Genomic DNA, 26,279 nt, shown 5'->3' with positions numbered 1-26,279 from the left:
AGGCAAATTTGCCTTTAACCCCTAATCAGAGCACTTATAGGTTCCTGTTCTCTGGAACAGCCCCTATGGGCTACAGCCCTTCAGTTTTTTGGGGGGGTTTTGGGGTTCTTTTTTATTTAGCCAAGTCAGTTCCTCAAATACTAGGCATTTTTAAGCAGCAAACATAGGTGGAAAATTCTACCAACATGCAAGCAACACATGGGTTTAGTGCATGGCCACCACATGAGCAAAGCTTCTGAACCAGGATCTGTAAAAAAGAGCTGGCTACACTCTGAAAAAGGAATGTCTACACGTTGAGCCATTGAGCAGTAAAGGAACAGCTTTCCTGAAAACTCCTCTGTCACATGTGTCTCACGCCTCACCCTCCACACTCTTCCATTCCCAAGGAATGGAACTATTCCATTCCTCTCCCCATCAGGGAACACACTTTCACCTGACCGTATTTTTGCAGTGATCCAAAAGAGGAAAAGCATTCATTACAGAATTATGCACTGGGAATAGCTGTGGAAAGACATACCATACAGTAATTATGGCCAAAACAATTTTGTTTTTTTTTTTTTTACCAGAGAAGACCTCTAGGACTTTAGGTAGACTTCTTTGCAGGCACCTCAAATAAATGCAGTTGTACTAGGCTCCAGTGGTACATTGTCCTGCCTATGGATAGATACCAGCTACTCCCATATCTTTTGCTGACAACAGCAGCCTTCCATCAGAAAGAAAAGCCTAAGTGGAGGTAACATTTAAAAGACATTTTAAAAAAGTGAAAAATTGTCTGGAAAGCAATAGGCAGCAAGGAAAAAAAATTAAAGACACAATACACTCACAAAGAAAAAAAAAAAAAACTAGCTTAGAAGGCCATTCTGGCCTAGGTGTTGAAACAGAACTTGGTCTCACTGCTCATCAACTACTGACCAAGACTGGCCTGAGCAGCTGTGAAAGCTGCTTTGCAAACCAACACTTCAAGATGATTCCCTACATCACACACATGTGCTTTCTCCTCTCCTCCTTCATCCTCTTCTCCATCAGGAACATCTACACCAAGCTAACAAGAACTCCTCTCCTGGCAGCTCAGAGCTGCGTCACCCTCAGCCAAGCACAGCACAACCCCACACCAGACCTTTGCCTCCCTGGCTGCAGGAGTTCCACATGGAGCTGGGGAGGGGAACAGGGACACAAACATGCACAGTCACCACGCTCAGAGCCAGCCCCTGCAACCCTCCTCAGCGGGGGGGGGTGTGTAATCAGCTGGAGCCAAGGGAACTGAAGTCAAAGCCTGCCTGGGAGTGGGTGAAGATAAGGCATTAGGCTGCATCTTAAAAACACACCCCAAACCCTGTCACATCGCTTCTTTTCCAACAGTTTTATTTAAACAGTTGGTAATGGTGTGCAAAAGTTTCCCTTGAACTACAAAAGTTTGATCCAGACTGGGCCAAGTTTTTTCCATTTCCCACCATTCCCTCTGCAGCCAGCCCAGAGGGGGCTGTGTGGACTCTGCCAGGCAGGGGGTTTCTTAGGAACATTTCCCAAGGAGTCATGCTGATGACTAGCAAAGCTTCTGCTCCTGGCCCAGTCATTTGTACAGACTCATCTGGGCCCTGCTATTCACATAACCTTTCCCTCCATATAGTTAACTAGAGTATTCTTCTGGGAAAAATAGTCTGGTGAAGCTGGTTATACATCCAGCTCTCTAAGAGGTAAAATTCAGCCAGGCTACCTACAAACGCCTGGGTAAAAAGTGGGCAATAGTTCCAAGAGCAAGAACTGAAGTCACTTACTGTCAGATACAAATTAAAACATTGTTTTTGCCCAGATAAGCACTCCCAGACAGAGCAGCTCTGTTCTACCTAAACCTTGCTAGGCACAGCCCAAACAAAGAGACCATGTGATTTTACACAGGAGAAATAATTTCATGCAGTTGGTTCATGGATCAAATAACTCCAAAATGCCAGCCTTGATGATCTGGGCAAGGGAAGCAGAACCCTCTGACATGCATTGAGAGAACTGCTGTAATGATAACAGATAGTATTAAAAATCCACCACCAAGCCTCTCACTTCACCAAACTCTCCTAATTATAAATATGAAAATGCTGATTTACATTTGAGAAGATGCAGCTTAAGCCAAACTGACTTTCAGCTCCACTGGTAACAATATAAGAGGAACACCCAAGTCTGATTAAAGAAAGAATACACCCTCAGGGCCTGACTGTATATTCTGATCTTTGTCATCAAACACAGGTTCTCATTTTGAGTGACATGATCGAGGTATTAACCATCACAGCAGGAAAGGGCCTCACCAGGCTGGTGAGCAGCATACAGAATAGTGTAAGAAAGATTCCAGACTTGAGATGTGGGACTTGGAATACCCACTTCATATCTTTTATTGAAATTGCTGTATACTTTATATTACACTATTTTGATTCAAAATGGAGTTTTTATAAAAAGAAACCATTGTTGAAACTGAATAAGCCAGCCAAAAGGAACAACAAAAAGTTTCAAAAAATTCTGACCAATGCATGTTCTTGTACAATGCTTTGAAACCTTAACATTGTCCATAATTTCATTTAGGAAACACCTGGAGAGGAGCAAGACTGCTAGAGAAAAACTGACTTGCATTTATTACCAGCAACATTTCAAATCAATGACCATGGCCAGGATCATAGCATACAGACTAGAAATTAGGCTATCAGAAAACATTGCCCCAAACTTATTTTCTTGAAATTAATACCAGAGAGAGGCATTATGCAGACTAGGGCTCCTCTAGTCCTTGGGTTTTTCTCGGTGATGACAAACTGGGTAGTGCAGACTGTATTATAGGAACTCTGCCTCTACGTCCTTGAAAAGTCCACTTCTCTGTGCAGTAGGCCTAGTCCAGCCATAATCAAGGGGGAAAAAAAAAATTCTTTGGGTGCTTGTCAGCTGCTTAGGCAAATACTGATGAAGTCAGTCATATGACCAGTACCAAAAAAAAAAAAAACACCATGCGAAGAACAGCAACCATTTCAGGCTAAAGCTATATAGAATTGTACCTTTCAGTCCACACCTTTGAACCAATGATCTGTTTAAATTAGAATGGATATTCAAATTTACAGGATAAATTGGATCAGTTCCAAAATTTACATCAAATCATCCCAACACACAAAAGTTATACTTTTCCTTGTCTCACAATGGGTGAGCCCATAGAAGAATACCCTGCCGGCAGGAAGAACACGTTACTGTTAAGCAAACCTGAGTAGTGAGGATCAATAAATACAAGGAGTTAAAACGATAGTAGTCAGATAACTTGAGTCTCAGAAGCCAGGGGCTTCATTGAGCCTTAATCTTTTTCCTTTCAAAGGTTTCTCTTTTTTAAGCAAGCATTTAGCATCTATGCTGAGACTTAAAAAAAAAAAAAAAAATTGTCCTGGCTAGAGAGAATCAACTAACTCAGCCAACTGGATATCAGAAATCCAGTCATTACTGAACAGATCATTGTAAACAACCAAGAAATCTTTCTCTTCTTCCACTTTCAATGGTTTCTTGTTAAAGGCAAAATTCAGAAAAATCTTTCAGGCTGAAGTCCTCATATTTGGTTGGAAACGTTGTCCTGTTATATATAATCTCTCTATATATATTTGATTAGGCACAAGAAGGGTTATTAAATATTCAACAAGTCCTCATCACTATCATCATGAAATGATGCTATATTTGTAGAGTTCTGTGCCTGATGCTGGCCGGGCTTTGCTATTGCTTTTGTTTCCTTTCCTCCATTCAGTAAATAAGATTTGTTATCACTGCCAAAACTGTGTGGCTTCTTTTGTGGGTGCTTGCTCTTGTCTAGTCCTCTTCCTGTTTGGATCTTTACATCTGGAATGGTTAACACTTCATCCTCACTGTCCAGGTCATCCACATGGAGAGAGGTAAGGGCTTCAGATGTAACAGACTTGGTAGCAATGTGACCGTTCTCCTGCCCTCCTTTTGCTGTTCTTGGATTTGGTGCTGCAACTTCCTCCATAAGCCACTCTGTCTCATTCTCATTAGCTTCTTCTTCACTGTTTATCTGCAAGAAAAGAGAAGAGGACACTGCATCAGCCACTCTAGACCGACACACACACTGATCTCCCCAGCTGTGAGACCCTGCAGCATGCACGGCCTTGGTTTAAGGCAGCTGTGAGAGAGTGAACACTGCAAGAGCATCACTTTTCACTGTGCTGAAACTGACTTTGTTCTCTTCTTGTACATTTACATGTTATTTGGTGATTTATGGACTGCTTTTCATTTCCTCAACTCCATCTTTCTTTCCCATTTGACAATATAAAGATATATATATATCAGCTACGGGGCTTTCCTGATGCCACACCATATGGTTTCCATGCACTAAAGGAATTAGGAATTGAGGGGGTTATTAATTTATTAACAAAAGCTTCCTATTAAGAAAACGACAAGAAACAAATTTGATTTTGTCACTGTATTACCTTTGTGTATTTGTAAGAAACACCAGATGATCTTCTGCAGCAGTTTGTTATCTTGTTTATTACTATTTCCCTAAACAAAGGAAAGAATACTACATTAGGCACACTATATCCACTAACCCCTCACTTTTCTTCACTGGAATTTTACCAACATAAAGCATGTCAACAAATGAGCTACAAACTATCACACTGACCCTGAACCACTCAATCAAAATCCAGTCCAGGATAATGTACAACTTTCCCCTTGCTACAGCTTCAGGCTGACTGTTCTGAAACCCCTCTGGCCTTCATATCTAAGGGAAAAACACCCTTAAAGTCATCTGGAAAGCAGAGGAACAGCAGGACTTGCACTTTTTCCTCGACACTGTTGTACGGATCTAGTCTGACTCCATGAAAGTGAAGGGATATCAAATACTAACAATTCTGTCATACTGTTTTATGCTCCTTAAGTAGCTGCTGCCCATAAGAGACCAACTCAGTTTTACACCCCAGCCCTCTTTACATGGGCCTTCAGACAGTAACTGAGAATTTGAAGGAACCAGCAGTTTGACAGCTGATGCTGCCAACTGAAAAACAGAACCCCAATCTCTAGAGTTTACTATTTCCCTTTCATTTCTGGCAGAAAACCAAGTCCTGACAAAGAAACTTCGAAAGCCTCTTAATTTCTTACCTCCTCTCTTTTTTGTAGAACAGCAAGATTATGAGACACGCAGTGAGAATAACCAGGAGGACACTAAGCACAGCGCCAACAGCCTGGCTTCTCCTTGAAAGACCTTTATGTATTTGGGTCTCCTCATCTGTCTGGTGCTGATTGTTTCCTGGATCATTGGTTGATCTAGCAATGTAAATTGAACAGATAAGATCTATTGATAAATTTTTTTAAACTGGATTACAAACAGCAGATTAAAAGAAGACATGTCACACCATCCTGTCATTCCCACCTAACAGCTGCATGAACTGAATTTAGGGGATTTCATCTAAGTAAAAAACAACCTGAAAAACACAAACGTATGTACTGTGCCTACATCCCAGTATGCTATCAAATAGTGCATGAAACTACAGTCAAGACTGCAGAGCACAATTAAGCACTTCAGAGCTTATACAGCAGCAGTTATCCACATAAAGCTGCTGTTTTAGAACCAAATCTACACATGAGCAAGCTGCAACAGCTACAGAAATTATCTACCTCTCATATGGCTATGGCACTACACACACCAAACTCCCTCAATAGATTTAAATCAGAATCAAGAGTTTGCCTATGCTTTCAGACTAGCAGACAGAAAGTAAACACTCCCAGAAGTAATCAGTCTACTTTTCACAGTGAGGCTGCCTACCTGTCAAGAACATTGTAAGCACCTAGATACAAACACTCCCCTTTTAACACTGTCTCCTCACTAATCAGTAGATTAGCTTATATTTAATTGCAGAAATACTTCACTGCTCCTTGAAGACCTGTAATGATTTTCCATTCCAGCCTAAAGAAGTGGGCAGATAGAGGGGAGAGCCAGTCTTTGTCACAGCTTGTAAATTTTCCAGACAGTAAGGCAAGGGGGACCAAACACCTCACAAACTGTTTGCTTCTCCCAGTAATATGAAACAGCATGTCCTGCCAGCTACAGTAGTTTTTACTTCGTAAAAACAATTATGTCAATTCCACTGTGCCTCTCCAGCTTTAGGTCCAGATCAGTTTGTGAAGCTTTAATTTAGTAGTCATGTGCCAAACACTGCATACATGATCATCAATTTATCTATACACCTACTCCTTTTTTAGATTTTCCCCTTTTCCCAATCTCTGTGACAAATAAATACAAAAAAGCCTTTTGCTGAGAAGTGCTGACAGAAGCTGCTTCCAGGAAACAGTTATTTACTCACATTAATGGACACACAGCAGATGTGTACCAGGTAAATAAATACTGGCAATCTGCTGTCTCGTGGAGGAATTCAGGGATGCCTTCCTTCACTTCTGGATTGCAGTGGAAGAAAATGGTTGAAGACACAAACTTTGATTTATCTTTACCACATCTGGAGTCAGATGAAAATATGACATCCAAATCATCATCTACAATGAGAAGAAAAAATAGTTTACTTCATTGAGAACATTCCGTAAACACTAGACCCTGGAAAAAAAAAAAGTAGCTAGCTAAAGGAAATCATTGCTTATGCAGTACGAGCACAGATGAAAACAGGAGAGGAAAGTCTTGCAACTTCAAGTCTTTCAGTCTTCAAGTGTCAAGCCCTTATCCCTATTAAAGCCATATTTGCAACTGAGCTTACACAGAAAAAAAAAAAAACCTAAATTGTGCTAGACAGCCTTTGCATAGCTTTACAGAAATGGATTAGCATAGATGTTGTCAACCAAGAACCACTTTCTGCTGAAGCAATTCACAGACTATCAAGCAATTCTGCCTGGTGAGCACGTACTTACCATCAACGTAATATTTGGCATTTCTGGCAGAACCAACTCTCCGAACGCGCTGTTCATTGGTTTTCACCTGGCAGATGTTGGCTCCAAAGCATTCTGGGGAACTTGAGTTTGTTATACCAGAAAGTTGAATTTGATACACATATTTATCACCATTTGTCCGTACATCACCAGAAGCTGTGTACAACCTGAGGAAACAGAGGAAAAATCTATTCTTAAGTCTAAATTCACAGGTTGGGGTTACTCCCAAGACTGGCAACAGTGGTAGGTGCTATCACTGGTTGATTCCAGAGCATGCTGAGTGATCCAGCAACCAGAAAAGATGCAGGACTGTGGCTTCCTCCTTGAAGTAGAAATAAGGATTATATTTAGCATAAATATAAACCTTTGCAAGGACAGAAAGCAGATTTTTCCAGCTATACTGCCCTCAATGTGTGAGTGAACATGTAAACACCTTCAAAGGTTTAATAAAGAATGAAGACAAAAGCATGATTCAGTGGCTCATACACACTACTGACTGTGAGAACCCCCTGGTGTGCTCTGCAGCTATGATAAATGGCACAGTTTAGCAATCTTCTCCAAAAAGATAACTAGTTCTACCATTCTGTTGTTTTGGGGTTTGTTTGGGGTTTTTTTACTCACTTGGAATAAACATCCCCTAAAGAAAAGTTTTTCCCAGTTGCAGGATTAATGACTGTTCCATTCACCACCTCTACCTCCTGCTGCTTCACAGCACAAGCTGCACGTGTGTCCCATGTGATGTAATAAGCACAGTTTTCTTCATCAAACCTACCAAATAAAAGATAAAGCTGATGATTCCAGGAAAGAGTAACAAGTTTTTAGCACCCTGAGAAAAGGAAAAGACAACTGCAAACCCACATGTGACAATGTCCTGCCTAGGTATCACACCTAGAGTAAGCTAAAATAGTAAAGCACGACTCAAAAAAAAAAAAAAAAAAAAAAAAAGCTACCTGAAGAATTACATTGGATTTTTCTGCAGTTTCATGATTTTAGAAGACTTGGCTGCACCTGAACTTCCTACTGAAAATTCCAGAATTCCCACAGTGTATCAAAGGGTTTTATTGATATATTTTTTGCAAGTGAACGCATCAGGCTGCTTTTCTGCAGCATGTTAAACCAGCCTTTTATTTAAGCAGGACAAGAGGTATAAGCTAATGCTCTGGTTCTGGCCACAAAGCAAAAGTCCTCAAGTTCTCTTAGTATTTGTGATCATGCATATATACCTTATTTTAGAGAGCTTCTGGTTAAATACACTGTATTGAGGAAGAAATAACCTATGCTTTATTAGCTCAATCACTTACCTACAGAAAATGTTCTTTAATAAATGGATTTTGGACAGAGGTAAGAGTGGTTGTACAATGACATTGGCTACTGACACTGAAAACAACAGCATCCAAGCCATTGTCAGATCTAATTCAGAAGCAGAATGCTTAAATTTTTTTCCCAAAAATGTTAGAATAAATACAAAATATATGTATATATACAAAACATATGATGTTTATGGAAATGAACAACTGCACAAACTCCAGACAACCCTATGTCTTCCAAGCACAGACCATGGATTATTTTAGGGACTGTCCAACAGAGCAGAGAGTTCCTGTCCTGAGATTTAAAGGTTTACTAGAGAGGTACAAATCAGCCAAGAAGGTACGTAAATTTATTACTCACCTCTGCAGCATGGGCATGCCAACTGTTCTTGCACATTTCAACTCTATAATTGTTGTTACTTTCTTATTTTTCTGACATTCTTGCCCACTGGAATAACTAATATACACTGTATCACCTAGAAGAAAAAAAAAAAAGGTGATGAAAGGTTTTGGTAAGCAGCTGTTAGAAATTTCCTTAGCTCCTTTGCCCTCTACAACTATAGAATCAGATTGGCTGAGGTTGGAAGGGATCCCTGGAGGTCATCTGGTCCAAACCCCCTGCTCAAGTGGGGTCACTTGGGGCCAGCTGTCCAGGACTATGTCCAGACAGCCTCTGAATACCTCCAAGGTAGGAAACTTCACAACCTCCTTAGACAACCTGTGCCAGTGTTTGGGTAGCCTCACTGTAAAATACGAGGGTTTCTTGATATTCAGATAGATAATTCATTTCTTACAGCTTTAATGACAACACCACTTATTTGCTTCAATGTTTTCTCATGCCTTAAACGTCACATTCTGTTTTCATTTTTAAAACAGAAGATTCACTGAAAAAACTATTTCAAAATAAAGGCTTCAGTATAATTTAAGAACCACTACAGCCAGGCTGTAAGATTTAAACCTTTAATCTCTAGCTCTCCACAGGAAGAAAAAGTAACTCTACCTGTCACATTCAGCTTCTGTGTATGAACAAGTCCAAGAACTTGAACATCTCCATTGTTGCTTTTCCTGCAAATACTGGCTCTTTCAGGGCAGCCTGTGGGTCCCTCATGTACCCTCTGACAGAGGTTCACATAGTACCTATACAGAACACGGAAGACAAAACTTCTTTAAAATTTATTTAGGCTAAACTGAAGAAGTGATATACAAACTTTAGAATCTTTAGTTGCAACAAAGTAAATCTCAAGTTAGCTGACAGACTAAAACATGTACTAAGGTTTGGCAGATTACAGATTACTTCTAACTATTATTTTTTGCACAGTCTTTTACTTGAAAATGAAATTGCTCATTTACCAGATAAGTCACTAGTTAATTTTGACCTAGGTCCAGACTAGAAATTGGAAGAGAGTCAAGAAATATCCTGAAGTTTTTTCATTTATAAAAGTTACATTACTACCCTAAATTCAGCATCTCCTCAGAGTTATACCAGCTCAGATATGTTAGAGCAGAAAACTGCTGGCAAGGTGGTGAATGAAGCATTTTGTCACACCACAGTTTATCATAAGTTTAGAATTAGATGCTGTCCTCCATGCCAGTTCATTTCTATTTCCTAGCTGGAGGAGGGAAGTTGGAGAGGTTGATGACTTCCTGACATCCATATTTTCCACTTTGCTAATACATTAAGGAATATGGGTGAAAAGCCCCAGTAAAACATCAGAAGATAAGTTATACATTTGAGTCAAAAGAAAGCAACTAAGTAATTAAGATTTCTCTTCAACAAGATTAAGAATCCAAAAAAAATAGCATTTCAACAACAAAATAACATTTTTAAGATAGCAGTTTAAATATAAAGTTTTTAAACAGCTTTTAGTTTAGACGTATTCATCCTTTATAAAGGGTTACCAATAGAGGGAAAGGGTGAGAATGAAGAATGTGATTATTCAGTCCCTTCAGATAAAATGGGTTCCTTTCTCAGTTTTTTTCATTTATATGAAGTGTTAAGCACTGACAGTTTTAAGACACTGAACAAGGACTAAACAGAAATTCTACGCCACATTGCAACTTGACTGATAAGCAAACTGCTCCCTGTGAGTTGCTCATTACTCACGAGTTCCCATTGTGGAAAAAGATCCATGATCCTGTCAGGGAAGAGAGCATTCTCAAGTCATATGTTCTGTGTTTTTGGACAAACTTGCACTCCATTTTCTTGGGAGGACAAACAGCTTGAGTCTTCCATTCAAATGTCACAGCACAACCAAGAGTCTCACTGAGAAGGTATGGGCTCCCAACACCAGCATTTTCATCACATGTAAAGATAATGGTAGATTCTTTTCTTGCAGTTGCTATAGGCAGAAATGTTGGACAAAAAGAAAAAATGTATTTTACAGGAGGCCTACAGGCAGATAAATCTCTGTGTTAGCTAACACCCTTCTACATAAAGTATAGGGAGTACTTACTGCTACTACAGAATCCCCACTTTTCATCTCCCTGGTAGTTTTCAGTTGTAGCACACCATGGCCTATTCTTCCCTTCTGTAATACATTCCTCATAGGTCTTCTCTTTGTACTTGAAGGGGAACACACAGAGCTCTCCCTTGTCAGTCACTGAGAAGGAAAGGTATAATCTCATAACTACACACAGTAGAATAGAGGCATATCTGTATTCAGAACCTTATTCAAAGCCTGTACTTCAATACTAAAGAAAGGTCAGTGGCAGACAACAGAAATACTGAAACATTGAATTTAAACCCAATCAGAAAACCAGATGTAGCATACAATTAGCTACAATCATCCCTACAGAAAAGTTGCACTGTCTCTTCCAGGGAGATACATGTTGATATTGCAGATTAGTATGACACCTGCGATTTAGCAAAACTACATGTTTCTATTGCTGTATGTAAAATCTAGGTTGCTTCCTCCTGCCACAACAAAACCTTCTGTTTTAAGGGAAAAATATCCTGACAAGTTTTGAACATAAAGAATGGGCCTGCTTCAATCTCACCTGGAGGGCACCGATCACCTCCTGTGTATTGCAAGATGACTGTTTCATCCTGGTGGCTATAGTCCATTCTCATTTCCTTTATGTTTCCAAAAGATGACACACCACTTTTAGATGTCAGACACACTGCCCCATCTCTGCACTTTCCCTGGGGCAAGCCTACACTGCACACACCAACGTGGTAATTGTTGGATCCAGAAAATACCTGTGTAGACAATCAGAAGCATCACAGCAAGTCTAGAGTCAGTACTTACAAAATCACATGATTGCTTCATAAAACCAAGTCTCAGGCAGCATTTGCATAATGCAGGAGGAAGAGATAACTAATTTTGCAAGTCTAGCCTTCTTTAATATGACAAAACTGCAGATAAAGCACACAAGACCACAGATAAAATATGTCCAGCAGACCTGCTTTCTCATCCAAGATTCTGTCAAAGGTGAAGATTTCTCATTCCTTTACCCATCACTGTGTCCATTAACTTCACTCTCAAAAACATTACAATGTTATATTCTCTAATATTATTCCCTCTGTCAGAAGCCAAACGAGTATTGATACTGACCACAGCACGCTTCAGCCTTTTCTCACACAGAAAGTCTAAAAGAAATCCTTCCTGCAGTTTTAAACGTTGATAGAATAGACTATTGTAAATAAAAAAACAAATAAATGTCACACCACACACACACACACAAGAAGGCATCACCTCAAATGATCTTCCAGAAAGGCTGGTCAGGTTAAATGTATAGTGTAGCTGTTCATCAATCACAGAGCAGCCCAAAGTTTTCACTTTATCAGGACACACAATTGGAGTTTCCCACTCAAACACAAATGTGCAGTCAACTTTCCTTATCATCTTTGGCTTACCCTGTTACCAAAGAACACAGGAAGACACATTTAATTTTTGGACAGTTTGTTGTTGTCTCTGCACTTTCCCCCTTCCCCAACAGTTAATCTCAGTTACTACCATGGCTAGACTTCATTGATTGATTGTAGGACAAACACAATATTATAACCAGCATCAAAAAAATTTTCAAGGGAAGTGCATTCTACCTAGCTCCACAAAACAATCAAGGTGCACAAGCTTTCTTCTTAATTAGGGCTGAGATTTTGATGTTCAGCACAGTTGCAAGAAGCAAAAGTGTGAGAGCTGTGCTTCTTGATGGCAGAGAGAATTAAGAAATTTCACTGAGTTAAGGTTTAGAGAGAATACTGTTTACTTTATCATGTTTTAAACTGAAGTATTAGTATGTGTAATATTCACAGCTGCCTCAAGTTTCAGCTCACGCCCTATGTTGATGGAAAATGTTTTCATGATCTTCAGCATGCTCTAGTTTGACAAACATATCTAAGTGCTTCTTTATAGTTGGTTGAAGCATTAAAAAAATTCAAGAAGTGTTAGATTCACATCACCACGCAAGCTCAATTTAGTGTCTGGGTGTTGACACAAAATAAAAACACAAGTAACTAATTGCAAATTTTTAAAGTTGTGTGTGATTATAGAAAATGTTACAGCATAGGGGGAACACTTCACAGTAACACCTGTTCAGTTACACTGGTTCTTGTGCTACAAGTTGAGGTACAAGTACAAACTTTAGGATCTAAACGAGGTGCAATACAGCATTAAGTTTAATGCCAGCAATAAGTTATCATTACTTCCGTGGAAATCATCAGAACCTGTTACTTTCAAGCTTAAAGTTCATGCACTCAATAAAATTTTGGCCAGTCAAGAAAACAAATATGATGCTTCTTCTTGAAGCGAGTCTATCCACACATTATAGAAACAAATTCTTGACTTAGTTTTAAACAAAGCTATCACTGGTTACTACCCACTTTCCATTGCATTCCAATATCAACCTTAATTTAACAGATGTCTTACCAGACTAGTTCCTTGGCCACAGTGAAATATAATAACAGAAGTATAGTTCAATCCGTTGTTTATCTGACAAGGAGTAGTGCTGTTGTAAGTGATGTAAACTTCATTTGCTGCCTTATTGAACTGGGGAGGGTCAGTAACACGACCAATATCCTACACAAGCAAAAATATGTATTAATAGAATTGTAGGACACACCTAGATTCCAGATCAGCCAGAGATTCAGATCAATTCAGATTCATCTATTTGGTTTACAGGGGAGCACAACACTTTTGAAAAACTGCATTCTATACTCAAAGAACAGCCATTACATTTCAATCCTAACATAACACAAGCTGAGCAACTCATAACAGTTTTTCACTGAGCTCGACAACAGCCAAGGAGTTTCTGCCACTTAGAGGTAGATTTTCCTTCCATCAATGCGCCAAATTACCAACACATCACTTAAAAACAGCATTAACAATGGAATAAGATCCCTAGAAGACTACGGAAACTCATGGAAAACAATCACAGCTTTTTACATCTATATTCTAGAGCTTACAAACAAGTCCTCAAAAGAAAAAGCCAAATCTCTCAAGGTAATGAGACAGACAAGTTAGTCAATCCCCTGTAACAGGCTTGCTATTTATATAGCTCTCAAGTTCTTACATGAAAGACCTAAGTGCATTTTGAAGCATACTAGCATCTAGACTGCTTCCAATTGCAGCCTATCACAAGATCAATTAAGCCACAGAATGGCTAAGACATTCTGCTTCCCAGTGTCCATATTTGGCACACAGCACTTTGGCACACAAATTCTTTTCCACTACATGAAAAAAATTCTCTGTAGCAATTTTTAGATTTATCACTGTATTTAATCTTCTGACATACAAAAAAGACCACTGAGGTTCAGTATAGGAAAACACTTCTTCATAGTGAAAAGTAATAAAAGGGAACTTTGCAGAGGAGATTTTGATTATGCATTCCATTTCTTTAATCCACTGTCAAGCCTCTGGTTCAAATCAGGTCTCTAGGCAGGGATACTATATTAAACTGTTAAGGAAATGCACATTTCAGTGATTCTTGGCATAGTACTTACTATTGGTGATACATTAACAGGAACCATGCAAACAGCTGCTCCAGGCGGGCAATTGACATCTTGGATAGGATTGAGAGGCTCACAAATGTTGATATAGAAGTCTGGAGAAACATCAGTAATATCTTCATCCACAAATGCTTCATAATACCCAGTGCGATGGATCAGAGGAGACAGGTCAATAATGGAAGTGCCATTCATCACGGAGCACTTCACCTACAAGAAGGTACATTTATTGCTCTTATTCTTTTATTACTTGCTTTGATTAATTGACAAACATCTTATCCTTCCTGGGGCCAGAAGCATGGCATTTAAAAGTTTCAAATGTAAGTAAAGCAGCATTTGTTATAATTTTTGCTTGTCTATAGATACTAAGCACCTATAAGCAGCATAAGAAAAACCTTGATCATTTAAACATTCTTATGGAATGAAGTCCCTATCAGAACAATACCAAAACAAAGCTCTGGCACACATACACAAGCATACATAGTCACTATGACTTCGTCAGATCAGGCTCCATGCCTTCCTCTCCTCATCTGCACCACCTCCAACAAACAAGCCTGGTTATAATATTATAACAATGTAAAGTTGTGTATTGCAAGTGATGCCTTGAGTACTACCTTTCCTCACAACCAATTTCACACACTCTTAACATGCATAAACCTACTGAGAGTCTATGAGGAATTTGAGAAATCTATTCTTCTTTAGATGCAGGAAAAGAAGCAACTAACACAATTACCAATAAATTTCAGGACAAATAATCATTGTCACTACCTAGATATCATTACACTGAAATAGTTTGGGTCACTGTGAAAAAAGGGATCAGAAGGTCACTACAGATCACCACATGGAATTAACAGGCTAGAAAACATTGGGGTTGGGTATTGTTGATTTGTATTGCAGCATGGTGCATATTACTGATGGGGAAACCAGAACTGTGTGTAGCTGAAGGAGAGAATGTGACAGACAGTTCCTGTAGGTGAAAGAAAAATTGGAACATATTTTTCTAAATGGAAGCAAGAGCTATTGTAGTATTGTAGAAACAGTGATAAGGAGGAAAAACAACTTGTTGCAGAGAATGATGGCCACACTAGAGGCAATCAAAGCAGACAAAAGAATGATTAGGGAGATTCACAAAAGAAAATATTAAGGTATTAAGAAAAGATCTAAACTCATATAATAGTTCGCTTGGCCTTCTATTCCTAGCGCTGCCTTTTACTCCACACACCCACCCCTCTACTGGTCATTTTTAAAGAGCTAAAATTAACTAAAGACTACCTCAATGCATTGTCTGGAGCACCAGTTCAACTAAACTGACCAGATCATGTCATTACAGCATGTGCTGTACATCAGAAGCAGACTCTAAATTCACTCTGTCAAGGTTTATCAGGTTTTGCACCAAGCAAGCTGATCATGCACTTGCCTGGCCTCTAGTCACCTGCCCAAAACCAAAGACTATCCCCATGCACAGAGATGTTAACCTTCCTCCAGTCAACCTCAGCTCTGCTGGCCTGCTGCCCTGGAGGATCTTCACCATTGCTCCCCAACATGACACCCTGGCTTCAATTTGAACTGTAGAGAAAAGCAGCTAAGTAGGTTCCACAAAGGGGTTATTCTCAAGTGTTAGAAGTTTTAACATGCTAAGAAGAAGTTTGTCAAGTATTGCTCACCCCCGTTGAAAATGTTAGTATGGAAAGCATTCAAGAACTCCTACATGAACTTAGGTTCTGTACTACAAGAAGAAACCTTTCCCTCCTCAAGGAATTTAAAATATACTGCTACTATATCTAACCCCCCTCAGAAATTTTAAGTCCCATGAGTGTTTTCTGCAAAAGTGATTCTTACCTCTTCTTCACAAGCCAAGGAAGTATGCCAAGAGAAGTAACTAGTGCATGTCTGCTCGTCAAAAGACACAAAAACAGGCCGGCTCCCATCTCCAGCATCAGACTTGCATACAAAGCTAAAATAGCTTTTATGCTTCAGTGCAGGGTCTGCAGGGCAAGGATCTCCATCTTCATAGACAAGCTTTAACACCTGATCCTCATAACTTAAAGTTTTACTCTGTTTTCCAGCATTAACTGGTTTTCGGCCACTTGTGATGCAGACCGCTAAAGTGGAAAAAAGAAAAAATAAGAAAACAGATCAAGTCTGATGCAACTGCCCTCAAAAATTGCACCATACAACATAAACAGCATGAACATTAAGACTTTAGCATCACTTTAATTTTCCTAGCAAAGAATGGCTTTGCCACAGCATCCAGAGTTGCCATTAAACTGAGCTGAACTGCACTGATACAAAGACCAAATATTGCCTTCTTTACTTCATCAAGCAGCTAAATGTATTGCACCTACACATGCTTAAGCAGCCTCTCTGAAAACCAAGCAATTAACCCAAAATGTCAGACATATTATATATAATTTTATTAAGATGCCTCAAAAAACCAAATTAATCCAATATTTTCTTCTAACTCCACAAAAATAATTTTCTCAACAAGAAATATTCCTATTTTAGTATCTAAGATGCTTAAGTATTATTTCTTATTCAATTTGACAAAAGAGCTAGTAATTCAACCTGCAATTAAGCAGCTATAAAACCAGTTCATTAAGCAGAAAGTTAACTTCTACTGATGTTTCAGAAGCACCAAGAACAAAACAAAGCTTGAAAGAGGATGGAAAAAGGTTTGAAGTACAGATACGAAGCCCAGTGTAGATGTATTACAGCAATGCATCACTGTAAAGTTCACTTTAGCTGGAAGATAGTAATATTTCCATTTTCACAGCATTAAAGACATGCAGTAGAAGCAACTGCATTCCTACCCTCATGTCAATTCATTAGGAACTAAAGGGACTGGGACTTGAAGTGAGCCCATGTGAATGGTGTTGGGTAAAAATATATGGCCTCATTTCCTAAAACAGTTTTAGGTTCTTTTCCTAGTCAGTACAGGCAACAGCTGCTCCCTTCACTCCTTCTGCATTTGCAGTAAAACATCACATTTCGCAGTAAACTTGAGGCATAAGCATTTCTTTGGTTACACTATAGTCAATGATTACAGTACCAGAAAGGATAAGTTGCTTACCAGCTCCATTAGCACATGAACTTTTAACTTCAGCACAAACATTCAACTCAATTATTCTGTTGTGTGAATCACTGATGGTATAGCCAGACTCTCGCTTTAAAGATGTCAGATCAAAGAGGTGGCCTATAGGGAGATCAGGGAACAATTTAATCTCTTATTCAGATTCAAAATCAAGATATTTCTTTGTATTATAAGCTTTCAGTGATGTAATTTAGCAGGAAGCTAAGCTATTTGTCTGCTAGTTTAGAAAAGCAAACAGTTACTTATTCACATTAACAGAGGAAAAACTAGTTTTGAACTATCAGCTATTTATGTTCCAAGTAACACTGCAGTACAAGAGATTTCGACCATCAGTAAGCTTGTTAGTCACTATCCAGACAATGTGTCATACTGCTCTTTACTAACAAGTCCCTCAAGAACACAAATACAGCAGTGCTGCTTCCAGCAGCCTCTTCCACATACAAAATCCTGAGGCCTCCTCCTTACCTGTGGCAGGATTGGTTACCCGACAGTCATTTTGCACATTGCTTTTAAGAGGACATGCAGCAGCAGTGAACCATAAGAAGGTATATTCACAATCTTCAATGGCAGTTATAAGTTCTGGCTTTGATTCCTAAACACAAAACAGTGGAGAGAGCAACATCTTTATAGAGTAATAGTGTAAGATTCCATGCTAACGGGTTTATCTCTGCAGCTTGTAGCTGAGCTCAGTTCAAACACCAGTCCTAAAACCTGACAGATCATCATGGTCCAGTGAGTTAATCCAAGAACAGAGTATTTAACTGTGATTACGTCAAATACACAATAGTACAGAATCATTATCAGGAGAAATAAAATTAGTGAGAGGACAGCTAAAGGTAGCCTAGGGCAATAGAAAATCCCAAAGGCAATTCAAATCTCATCAAACGAAAGAGTACTTAATGGCAAGGCATAACATGCAAGAGTTAAGAGCTACAGAGCCAAAAGCATTATTTACTACTTGAAACACTTCCCAACCTGCACTACATTCATCTTCAAGATATAAGCAGACAATCTGAAGCTATTACAGATGACAAAATTTCTGCTAAGAGAGTGTACAAAATGATCTCAAAAATTGCTCAGCATCTAAAACTCAAGTACTGTAAGTCCTTCTGCTTACATGAACACAAAAAATTCCAGCAGAAGGAACCCACTTACAATTCTGCTTTCATCACACTTGAGTCGCAATATTGTTGTTTTCTTCCGCATTTTATCTGGACACAGATCTCCATTAACGTATTTCAGGATAAAAGTGACATTTTCCCAACGAGGACCATCAGCCACTTCCCCAAGACTGGTACATTTTGTACCCTCAATGAGGGAGGCAGCAGCATCAGAAGGGCAGGAACCTATACAGATAAACAAAAACTGCGTTATTACTCCAAATGTTAGTAAGGCGTACTTGCCTGGAATAAAAGTCCACTACTCTACTTTCAGGTTTATCACGGCTGATCTATCTCTGAGCCATTGTCCAAACCATACTCATTGGGGTGCATTTTCCCCAAAAACTGCAACTAGCAGCAATTGTCTCACTTCACTTAAAATCATGCCAAAAGTAGTGGCAGCTACCACAGGGGAAGTAGACTACTACAGAGTGGAAGGCTACAGTCTGGCCTTGCACTGCACGAAACATTTAGTCAGTCAGAAGATGCCATATGGAAATTCTAAACTGATTATTTTAATCTTTAAGAGCTATAGCAAACCTTGGATAAGGACTGAAGAGCTGCTACTGAATCTCACCCACTAAGAGGATGGAAATCAGGCTCTTTCCCTCTGGTGCTAAAATCACACCACTGTCTCCACATGCTTTGTTTTGTGATTTATTTCACTCAGAACAACCACGTACTATCCTACCACTTGCCTTCTCTAGCTATAGGAAGAATATATGTGTATTTTGCACTTACGTGTAGCACTATACGGTACTAAGGGCCTGCAGACATTAATGTAGTATTTCTGGGTAGTAGCAGATATAGCAATGGCCTCCCAGTTCTCTCTGTGTCGTGTCAGGGACGAAAAGTCATAGAAATTTCCTTCATCATCTCTGTACAAAAGATTAAAGGCATGTAAAATAATTAAGCACTTTAAAGTTGCAATTCCTAAATTACTACAGTAATTTTAATCTGATAACTCTATGCAGAGTATTACATTGGAAAAGAAGTCTGCATCAGACACAGTGGTCCCCAGAAACTTCAAATTCAGTAGAGGGATAACATCACTGCATCAGCTATTCCCACAGAAACCATCCACATGCACACAGCTCTCAGCCAATGCAAGAGTAATTCCAACTTTTAATTCAAGCATGTTGGCTTTCAGTGCATGGCAAGCATACACACAGTTACAGTGTGTATGTATTTAACACACAGTTAGAATCCACTGTTTTACCTCAGGGTAGAGACCTATAATGAGGCCAGATGTCCAAATATTAGCCACATCTGACCCCACATCCAATCCTAATGAGCTAATACTTGGTTGTGACAGATATAAATGACAATGAAGTACTGTTTGGTGGAAGTTCCAAACAGATAGTTGTAGTCTTATTTAAATTAGCTATTGTTAAATAACAACTTGGCACTTGCCACAACCTAACATACTCAGATTCAATCATCAATAAATACATACCAAACAGTTCCCTTTCATTATTCCCCAGAAGAATCTCAAAATTGGGTTTTTTTCCAAATGAAATTAGTTTTCAGAAGCACAAATTGCAAAAGTTATTTTAAATATTATGCATTGGCATTGAATGCTACATTAGCTGGTCAAAACACAATAGCTAAAGAGGCAGTGTTGCCCTGCATTGCAAGAAGCTGTATTTGTCTCTTTCAACATTCAGCTTCATTTTAATTTTGTGGAAACAGCTTACTTGTAGGAGCACTCAGTAGATTTAACAGGTGGGCAAGCATACGGAGTATGCCATTCAAACATGTAGGTGCAGTCTGGAGTTTCCTTCAAAAATACAGGCTGAAAGAACATAATACAAAATTAATCCACTTTCTCATTTAGACACATGGAAACAATGAAATGCCTCAGTCATGCTTCAGGAAGATCCAAGAAGACACATATTATCTTAGAGCCACACTATGCCTCTGACCAGCTAAGCATGGCTTCTCCCAAACTTGAGTTTATCTACATGGACACCTCTGATAAAAGGGCAGTCATTAGGAATTGCTGCCTCTCCCAGGAAATAAGAACAGCAAAAGTAATTCTAGACATAATTGTTTAAGAACAGTAAGGGAAACACAAATCAGATACCAAAAGCAAGTAACCAGCTTATTTTAGTCTTGCCATGTAATACCCGCTTTCCTGCACATTCAACCTTCTACTTTTTATTTCTTACAAAGAAACAGCTTTTATTTATGGAAGAGCATCCCTTCCCAACTTCTCCAAGAGCTCTGGTAATGCCAGACATCCCTTAAAGGAACAATATCCACTGATCTTCCTGGACAATGATAAAGGTACCATCCATAAACAGGAGATTCAAAACATTCTTCATCTTTTTGTCCCCTCATAGGGCCTCTGAATTACTTGTCTAATCTGTAAATGATTAGGCACGTTCATGTTCTTCACCCTAACCTTCCATACTTTAAAAAAAGAGTAACTCTGGAAGACAGTATGTACAGGAAGCATGTTTTGAAACTAACCTCAGATATAGTCTTGTCACAATAGAACAATATGGCAGTTGATCGTTCATATATTTTATGACATTTTTCTCCGCTGGTGTAATTAATCATTATTAGACCATTTTTGAAAGTCAGTTTGTCTGTACGCAACCCTAGAAGTAAAGAGTTGAGAAATGTCAACAACTACAATAAACACACAACTGCAGTAATGCCTCTGACAACAGGGTCACATAAACAGCAATAAAATGCACAATTAAAGAATAGAGAGACCTCAACCTTCCTCTAAAACTTGCAATCCAGTTATTGAGAGACTACTACTGCAGCACAGCAAGGCTGAACTAATTTATAATTGAGTGTCAAGGTAACTACACCTATGACATTTTATCTAAACATTGAGCAAAAGCAGTGAGATGTTTTATCTCATTAGAGGTACTAGATCAGCAAGAACCCTTCTTCTATTACACCCTGGTTAACCTTCCTGTTCCCTAGGCTGGTTAACCTTCCTGTTCCCTAGGTTTGTTTCAGTAAGTGCAGTACCTGCTACTTTTTTGAAAGTAGGGTCCCTCTTCTTTACTTGACACGATGCCACACTGGGATGCTCTCCAGAGCAAGGTTCTGTTATTTCTCCACAAACTCTGAAGTAGTAGTCATACTCATCTGTACTCACTTTGATGTCTTTATTGGAAAGCGGCTTCAGGTCAAAAACGTGACCATACTTTGGATCTTTCACCTGGCAATCTTTTCCTTTAAAGAGAAGATAACACTTTAAAATACAGCTTAAAATCTATTAGCCTTCCCAAATACACTGGGGACAATTAAGGCTTATTGGACAAATAAGGCCACAAAAATGAGTAGTTACTTTAAGGCAGTAACACTGAAGAACCATCTTAGTATACAGGGCACATTTCTTTTATAACTGCCACTAAAGCAAGATGCAAAAGCCACACTGTAGTACAAAAAACACCTCAGAGTGGTCTGAAGCTCTTCTTTCATCTGTGCTGAAGGTTAAGTACAAAATCAGAGACACTAAATCCAGAACTTGCTTAATTATCTGGAAAGAACAGCAAGGTCACAAGATCAAAGCAAGAGGTGTCCTAGATGTCAGTCTCGTATCTTCTTTTAACAGCTCTGAAGTTTGATGAGTTAAGAAAATAATCAGTCATTGGAAATATTTATTCCAGCTTACAAATCTACAAAGATGCATATAAAAGAAGGTTTAGGAAATCTAGTCTCCTGAGTCTCATTATGTCAGTGACTTTGCTGTTGCTCAAGTCCTCAGTTTTGAAGTAACCCTTTGCTCAATATTCTGAAGTTTTTAAAAAATCATCAGATTGTATCACTTGAACATTATGCTCTTCTTGATCATACATGTTGGTACCCAGCTAAAGACATCAGTTTTCCTCCTTCAAAACCACAATTCAGTCACCAGTGTCCTGCACAGTAACTATGTGCTAACAGAGCAGCAGTTTGTGAACATTCCTCATGCTATGTCAGATCATCAGCAGTTTCAATAATGACTAGGACCACTGTGACAGATCCTTTACAGGAAGTCCAGGAATAAGGAATTATCTACAGGCTGAAAAACAATGCATGCAAACGCAGAGAAGATGCCTACACACTCCATCTTCCATCTAAGAGACAATCGAGTACCAGAATTAGAATTTGTGATTTCTTGTTTCACATCCTGGAGTCAAATACAAACTGAGACTCCCCCACTGGCCTCTCCTCCATTGTCTAACTAGTGTCAAGTTTAGTCTTGCTTCCAGTCTTTGGTGAGGGACAGGGAATGACTTGCCAGGCACAGAATCAACTCCATTCTCATGAAACCTGATGTTTTAATATTTACTAGCAAGTCTGTCTATGATTTAACAAGAGAGTAATAATGTTGTTTTGATAAAGTATTGTATTACATCTTCTTTCCCTGGATAGGCAAGTACATTTGCCTGTAATCCTAACTTGTACTTTTAACATTAGATAGGATTTGTAGTTAGCTTAAAGCTCAGAACAGACATTCCTCCACAAGCCAACGCTTTTTACACAAAGATTCACAGGGCAAGAAACCAACATAGCTTCATTCAAGTATTTATTACTTGTACAGTTTGACTGATACTTTAAATCTCAAATAACTACTTACCTTCTGCTTTGTGAACAGGACATGCTGCCAAAGTCCTCCAAACAAAGACAAATTCACAGTCATTCTCTTGCTCCAACACTGGTGATCCCTACAGAAAAGAGACATATGAAGGAGCCTTACTAATATTACTAATATTTACACTGCAAGTCTCAAAATATACACACATGGCTTTTTTTTTTCCCCGCAGTTGCACTGTTTAAAGTCTCCACTATCAAATTATGGTATTCATGTTCAGCAAAGAGCTGCTTTTGGTGGCTCACAGGATTCCATGACAGCTCACAATTGTGTTCTACAGGTTCAGTAAAACAGACAGCTTTTTCAAGAAGAGACAAGGAAAAACCCAGTATGTAAGATTTTACTTTTTACAATCAGTCTCTACATTTTAAGAGGAATAAACACGGTCTATTTTGGTATAAGCACCAAAATCATCATTAGTAGCAAGCAGAAGCAAAAATTACCGTTGTTTGATCACACTGGAAGATGATATGCGTAGAGTAACGCTGATTATCTTTGCATGTGTCACCATTCAAGTAGATAATGCTTAACGACCCATCAGTAGCAGCCTGGGGGTTTATCTGAATGACTCCCAGGTTCTTGCTTTTATCAGTGTATTTCACACAAGATCCTATGGCACCACCTACAGGAAAAGAACTGGGTTTTAGTTCAAATCTTTTACAACTGGAGTTAAATTGATTGTAAAATAATATAAATGGGTAGCTTTAAGACAGCTTTGAAGTAAACTGTCTCAAACTCCTGAAGCAGAGCACAACACACGCAAATTCATCATGAGAGTTAGAGACACTGTGTAGCTAAAGCCTTTGAGGAATGTAACAAGTTACTCCTGCATACTGAAGTATTTCAAACTGCACTAATTTATCTGATTCCACAGACTTGTAAAAGACTACAGTACAGTTTAATGTATTTAACTGTGTAGAAACGGAGTAAGACATGGCATAAGCTTCTCATTCTGGCTTCATTCAGTTAGGAGGCTTCAACAACATTTGACTTTCTGTACTAGTTTCAGCTGGGTAGAGTTAATTTTCTTCACAGAGGTGAGTATGGTGCTGTGTTTTGGATTTGTGCTGAACACAGGGTTGATAATATAGAGATTTTTTGTTATTGCTGAGCAGGGCTTACACAGATCCAAGGCCTTTTCTGCTTTTCCTACTGTCACATGGCAAGGGAAGGTGGGGGTGGCACAGGAGGCTGGGAGGAGACATGGAAGGGGCAGGTGACCCAAACTGATCAAAGGGATATTCCAGACCATATGACATCATGCTCATATAAAGTGGGGAAGGAGGAGGAAGGAGGGACATTTGGAATGATGGTGTTTGTCTTCCCAAGTCACTATTACATGTGATGCAGCCCTGCCCTCCTGGAGATGGCTGAACACCTGCCTGCCCATGGGAAGCAGGGACTTAATTTCTTGTTTTGCTTTGCTTGTATGCCCACCTTATGCTTTGCCCATTAAATTGCCTTTACCTGAAACCACAAGTTTTCACCTGCACCCTTCTGATTTTCACCCTGATCCTGCTGGTGGGGAAGTGAGCAAGCAGCTGGGGCTGAATGGGGCTGATTGCTGGCTGGGGTTAAACTATGACATTTTATATCCTATCTTCTTTAAAAAATAATAATAAGCTCACAGATTCTGGCAAATACTGCCCTCAATGCAATTGTCCCAAATGCATTAATATACATCTCAATGCAAGAGTCCTGATAAGCATTAAGACTGCTCTCAGCTTGCAGAAGTCCGTTCACTAATACTCCCACATATGTCACCCAGATTTATGCTATTTCTGTGATTAAACAGACAGGAGTCAATAAATCTTACTAAAATACCCAGGGACATCACTCTGAGTATAAGGTCTTGCATCAGAAGACACAAGTTAAGAGGCACCTGCCACTTGGCTTACCAGGACATCCAGACACGTAGGGCAAGGGCTTGCAGACATTCAAGAAAAACGTTCGCTTTTTTGCTTCCTTTGAAGTGTCTATAGCAACCCATGGCTCACCATCTTTGCTCAAGTCACTTAAGTCATACTCATTGCCAGCAGCATCTGGAAGAAATGCAATAAGCTGAGAGAACTTAATACTTACAGCAGAAGTGGATTTGAAATGATACCAGTTGCACTGACGAATACACAATTCAAAATAACTTTCAGAATCACATCAGATTTGTATTAAGAGAATGTACTGTTGCCACAAAAACCTCACCATGCCAAACGCAGAACTTCGTTCCCTTGACAATGACTTCCCAAATGTAACTTCTCCACAAATCACAAGTGCATTTTTACAGATGTCAATACTAAATTCACTCATTTTCCTTAGAGTTGGGCAGAATCAGCATCAGTCACAGTAATGATTAAGTGTTTTCAAAGTAATTATCAACTTTCTTGTGTATACCATAATGTTTTAAATTAGCTTCTTTCCCTGTTTTCGTAAGTTAAGCCTGCTTCAAACAACTTACCTCTTCTCCAACCCTGCAACTTCTACAAAGATTTTAAGTCTTACAAATGTCTTCTCAAGAGGTATTCTTAAAGCCCTCCACTGAGCAGAAGTTTGCTGTTCAGTTAATCCTTCCAACATGGGAAAGAGCCCACCTTTCTTACTTACTGTAACCATACAGGTACCTACCTGTAACCTGGCAATCTACAGGAGCAGGAGCACAAGCCAGAGCTGTGTGAAACTCAAAAAAAGTATCATGGACATTCAGCACGCTGTTTATCTCCTCACGCACAAACTTAAGCTCTCCAGGATATGAATCATTACAAATGAAAGTCACTCTGAACATGTCTGATGTCCCTAAAAAACAAACATTTATTAACTGATGGTTCTGTTTGGAACATTTGAATTTAAGTTCAAGATAATAGTTTACTTCAAAACTTTCTAAGAGTTTCTTATTAATAACTGCTTCAAGGATAACACTACCTTGCTGATTATGGGGTTTCAGCTGGAAATATGCAAGCCTTCTTCAGAGAGCTATGAAAAATTGCCTAGGAGCCACTATTGCCTCTACAAATAAGACACCAAAATGACTTGACACATTTCAAGGACATAATTACCTTCATTGACTTCTGCTCCCTATGTTCTTCGACATACATGAAGAAACAGAAACCTTTTAAAATACCACCAGCAGCTTTTAAATTGCATCACACAAAGTTTTGGGTTTGGGGGTTCTGTGTGTTTGTAAGAAGTTCAGTGTAATGACTGCAGAACAAATAATACTGATCCTATCAAAGCACTATATGTTAAGCTCTGTTTAGTCCTCAAGAAGTGACAGAATTATGTCAGGGAGTAG

The 26,279-nt window shown here is 39.1% G+C and overlaps 1 protein-coding gene across 2 annotated transcripts in view; it reads right to left on the bottom strand.

The window, feature by feature from the left end:
• Positions 1-2,340: 2,340 nt before the first annotated feature.
• IGF2R (insulin like growth factor 2 receptor) overlaps positions 2,341-26,279 on the bottom strand; it is a 56,173-nt gene continuing 32,234 nt past the window's right edge. For both annotated transcript variants that reach the window (XM_059842008.1, XM_059842009.1), the window contains exons 23-48: positions 25,616-25,783; positions 24,895-25,038; positions 23,440-23,618; positions 22,982-23,069; positions 21,385-21,591; positions 20,869-20,999; positions 20,091-20,188; positions 19,135-19,271; positions 18,389-18,579; positions 17,699-17,825; positions 17,213-17,335; positions 15,982-16,244; positions 14,140-14,352; positions 13,067-13,216; positions 11,894-12,055; positions 11,196-11,397; positions 10,652-10,798; positions 10,303-10,537; positions 9,199-9,335; positions 8,560-8,674; positions 7,513-7,659; positions 6,874-7,058; positions 6,321-6,507; positions 5,119-5,283; positions 4,452-4,521; positions 2,341-4,036 (exon numbers count right to left, since the gene is read on the bottom strand). In XM_059842008.1, the coding sequence (XP_059697991.1) occupies positions 3,635-4,036; positions 4,452-4,521; positions 5,119-5,283; positions 6,321-6,507; positions 6,874-7,058; positions 7,513-7,659; positions 8,560-8,674; positions 9,199-9,335; positions 10,303-10,537; positions 10,652-10,798; positions 11,196-11,397; positions 11,894-12,055; positions 13,067-13,216; positions 14,140-14,352; positions 15,982-16,244; positions 17,213-17,335; positions 17,699-17,825; positions 18,389-18,579; positions 19,135-19,271; positions 20,091-20,188; positions 20,869-20,999; positions 21,385-21,591; positions 22,982-23,069; positions 23,440-23,618; positions 24,895-25,038; positions 25,616-25,783 (4,373 nt within the window). In that variant the 3' untranslated portion in view covers positions 2,341-3,634. The remainder of the gene's footprint in view (positions 4,037-4,451; positions 4,522-5,118; positions 5,284-6,320; positions 6,508-6,873; positions 7,059-7,512; positions 7,660-8,559; positions 8,675-9,198; positions 9,336-10,302; positions 10,538-10,651; positions 10,799-11,195; positions 11,398-11,893; positions 12,056-13,066; positions 13,217-14,139; positions 14,353-15,981; positions 16,245-17,212; positions 17,336-17,698; positions 17,826-18,388; positions 18,580-19,134; positions 19,272-20,090; positions 20,189-20,868; positions 21,000-21,384; positions 21,592-22,981; positions 23,070-23,439; positions 23,619-24,894; positions 25,039-25,615; positions 25,784-26,279) is intronic.

This window comes from Haemorhous mexicanus, chromosome 3 (genome assembly GCF_027477595.1).
Source record: "Haemorhous mexicanus isolate bHaeMex1 chromosome 3, bHaeMex1.pri, whole genome shotgun sequence".
Classification (NCBI taxonomy): Eukaryota; Metazoa; Chordata; class Aves; order Passeriformes; family Fringillidae; genus Haemorhous; species Haemorhous mexicanus.
This window is presented reverse-complemented; position numbering and strand designations above follow the sequence as displayed.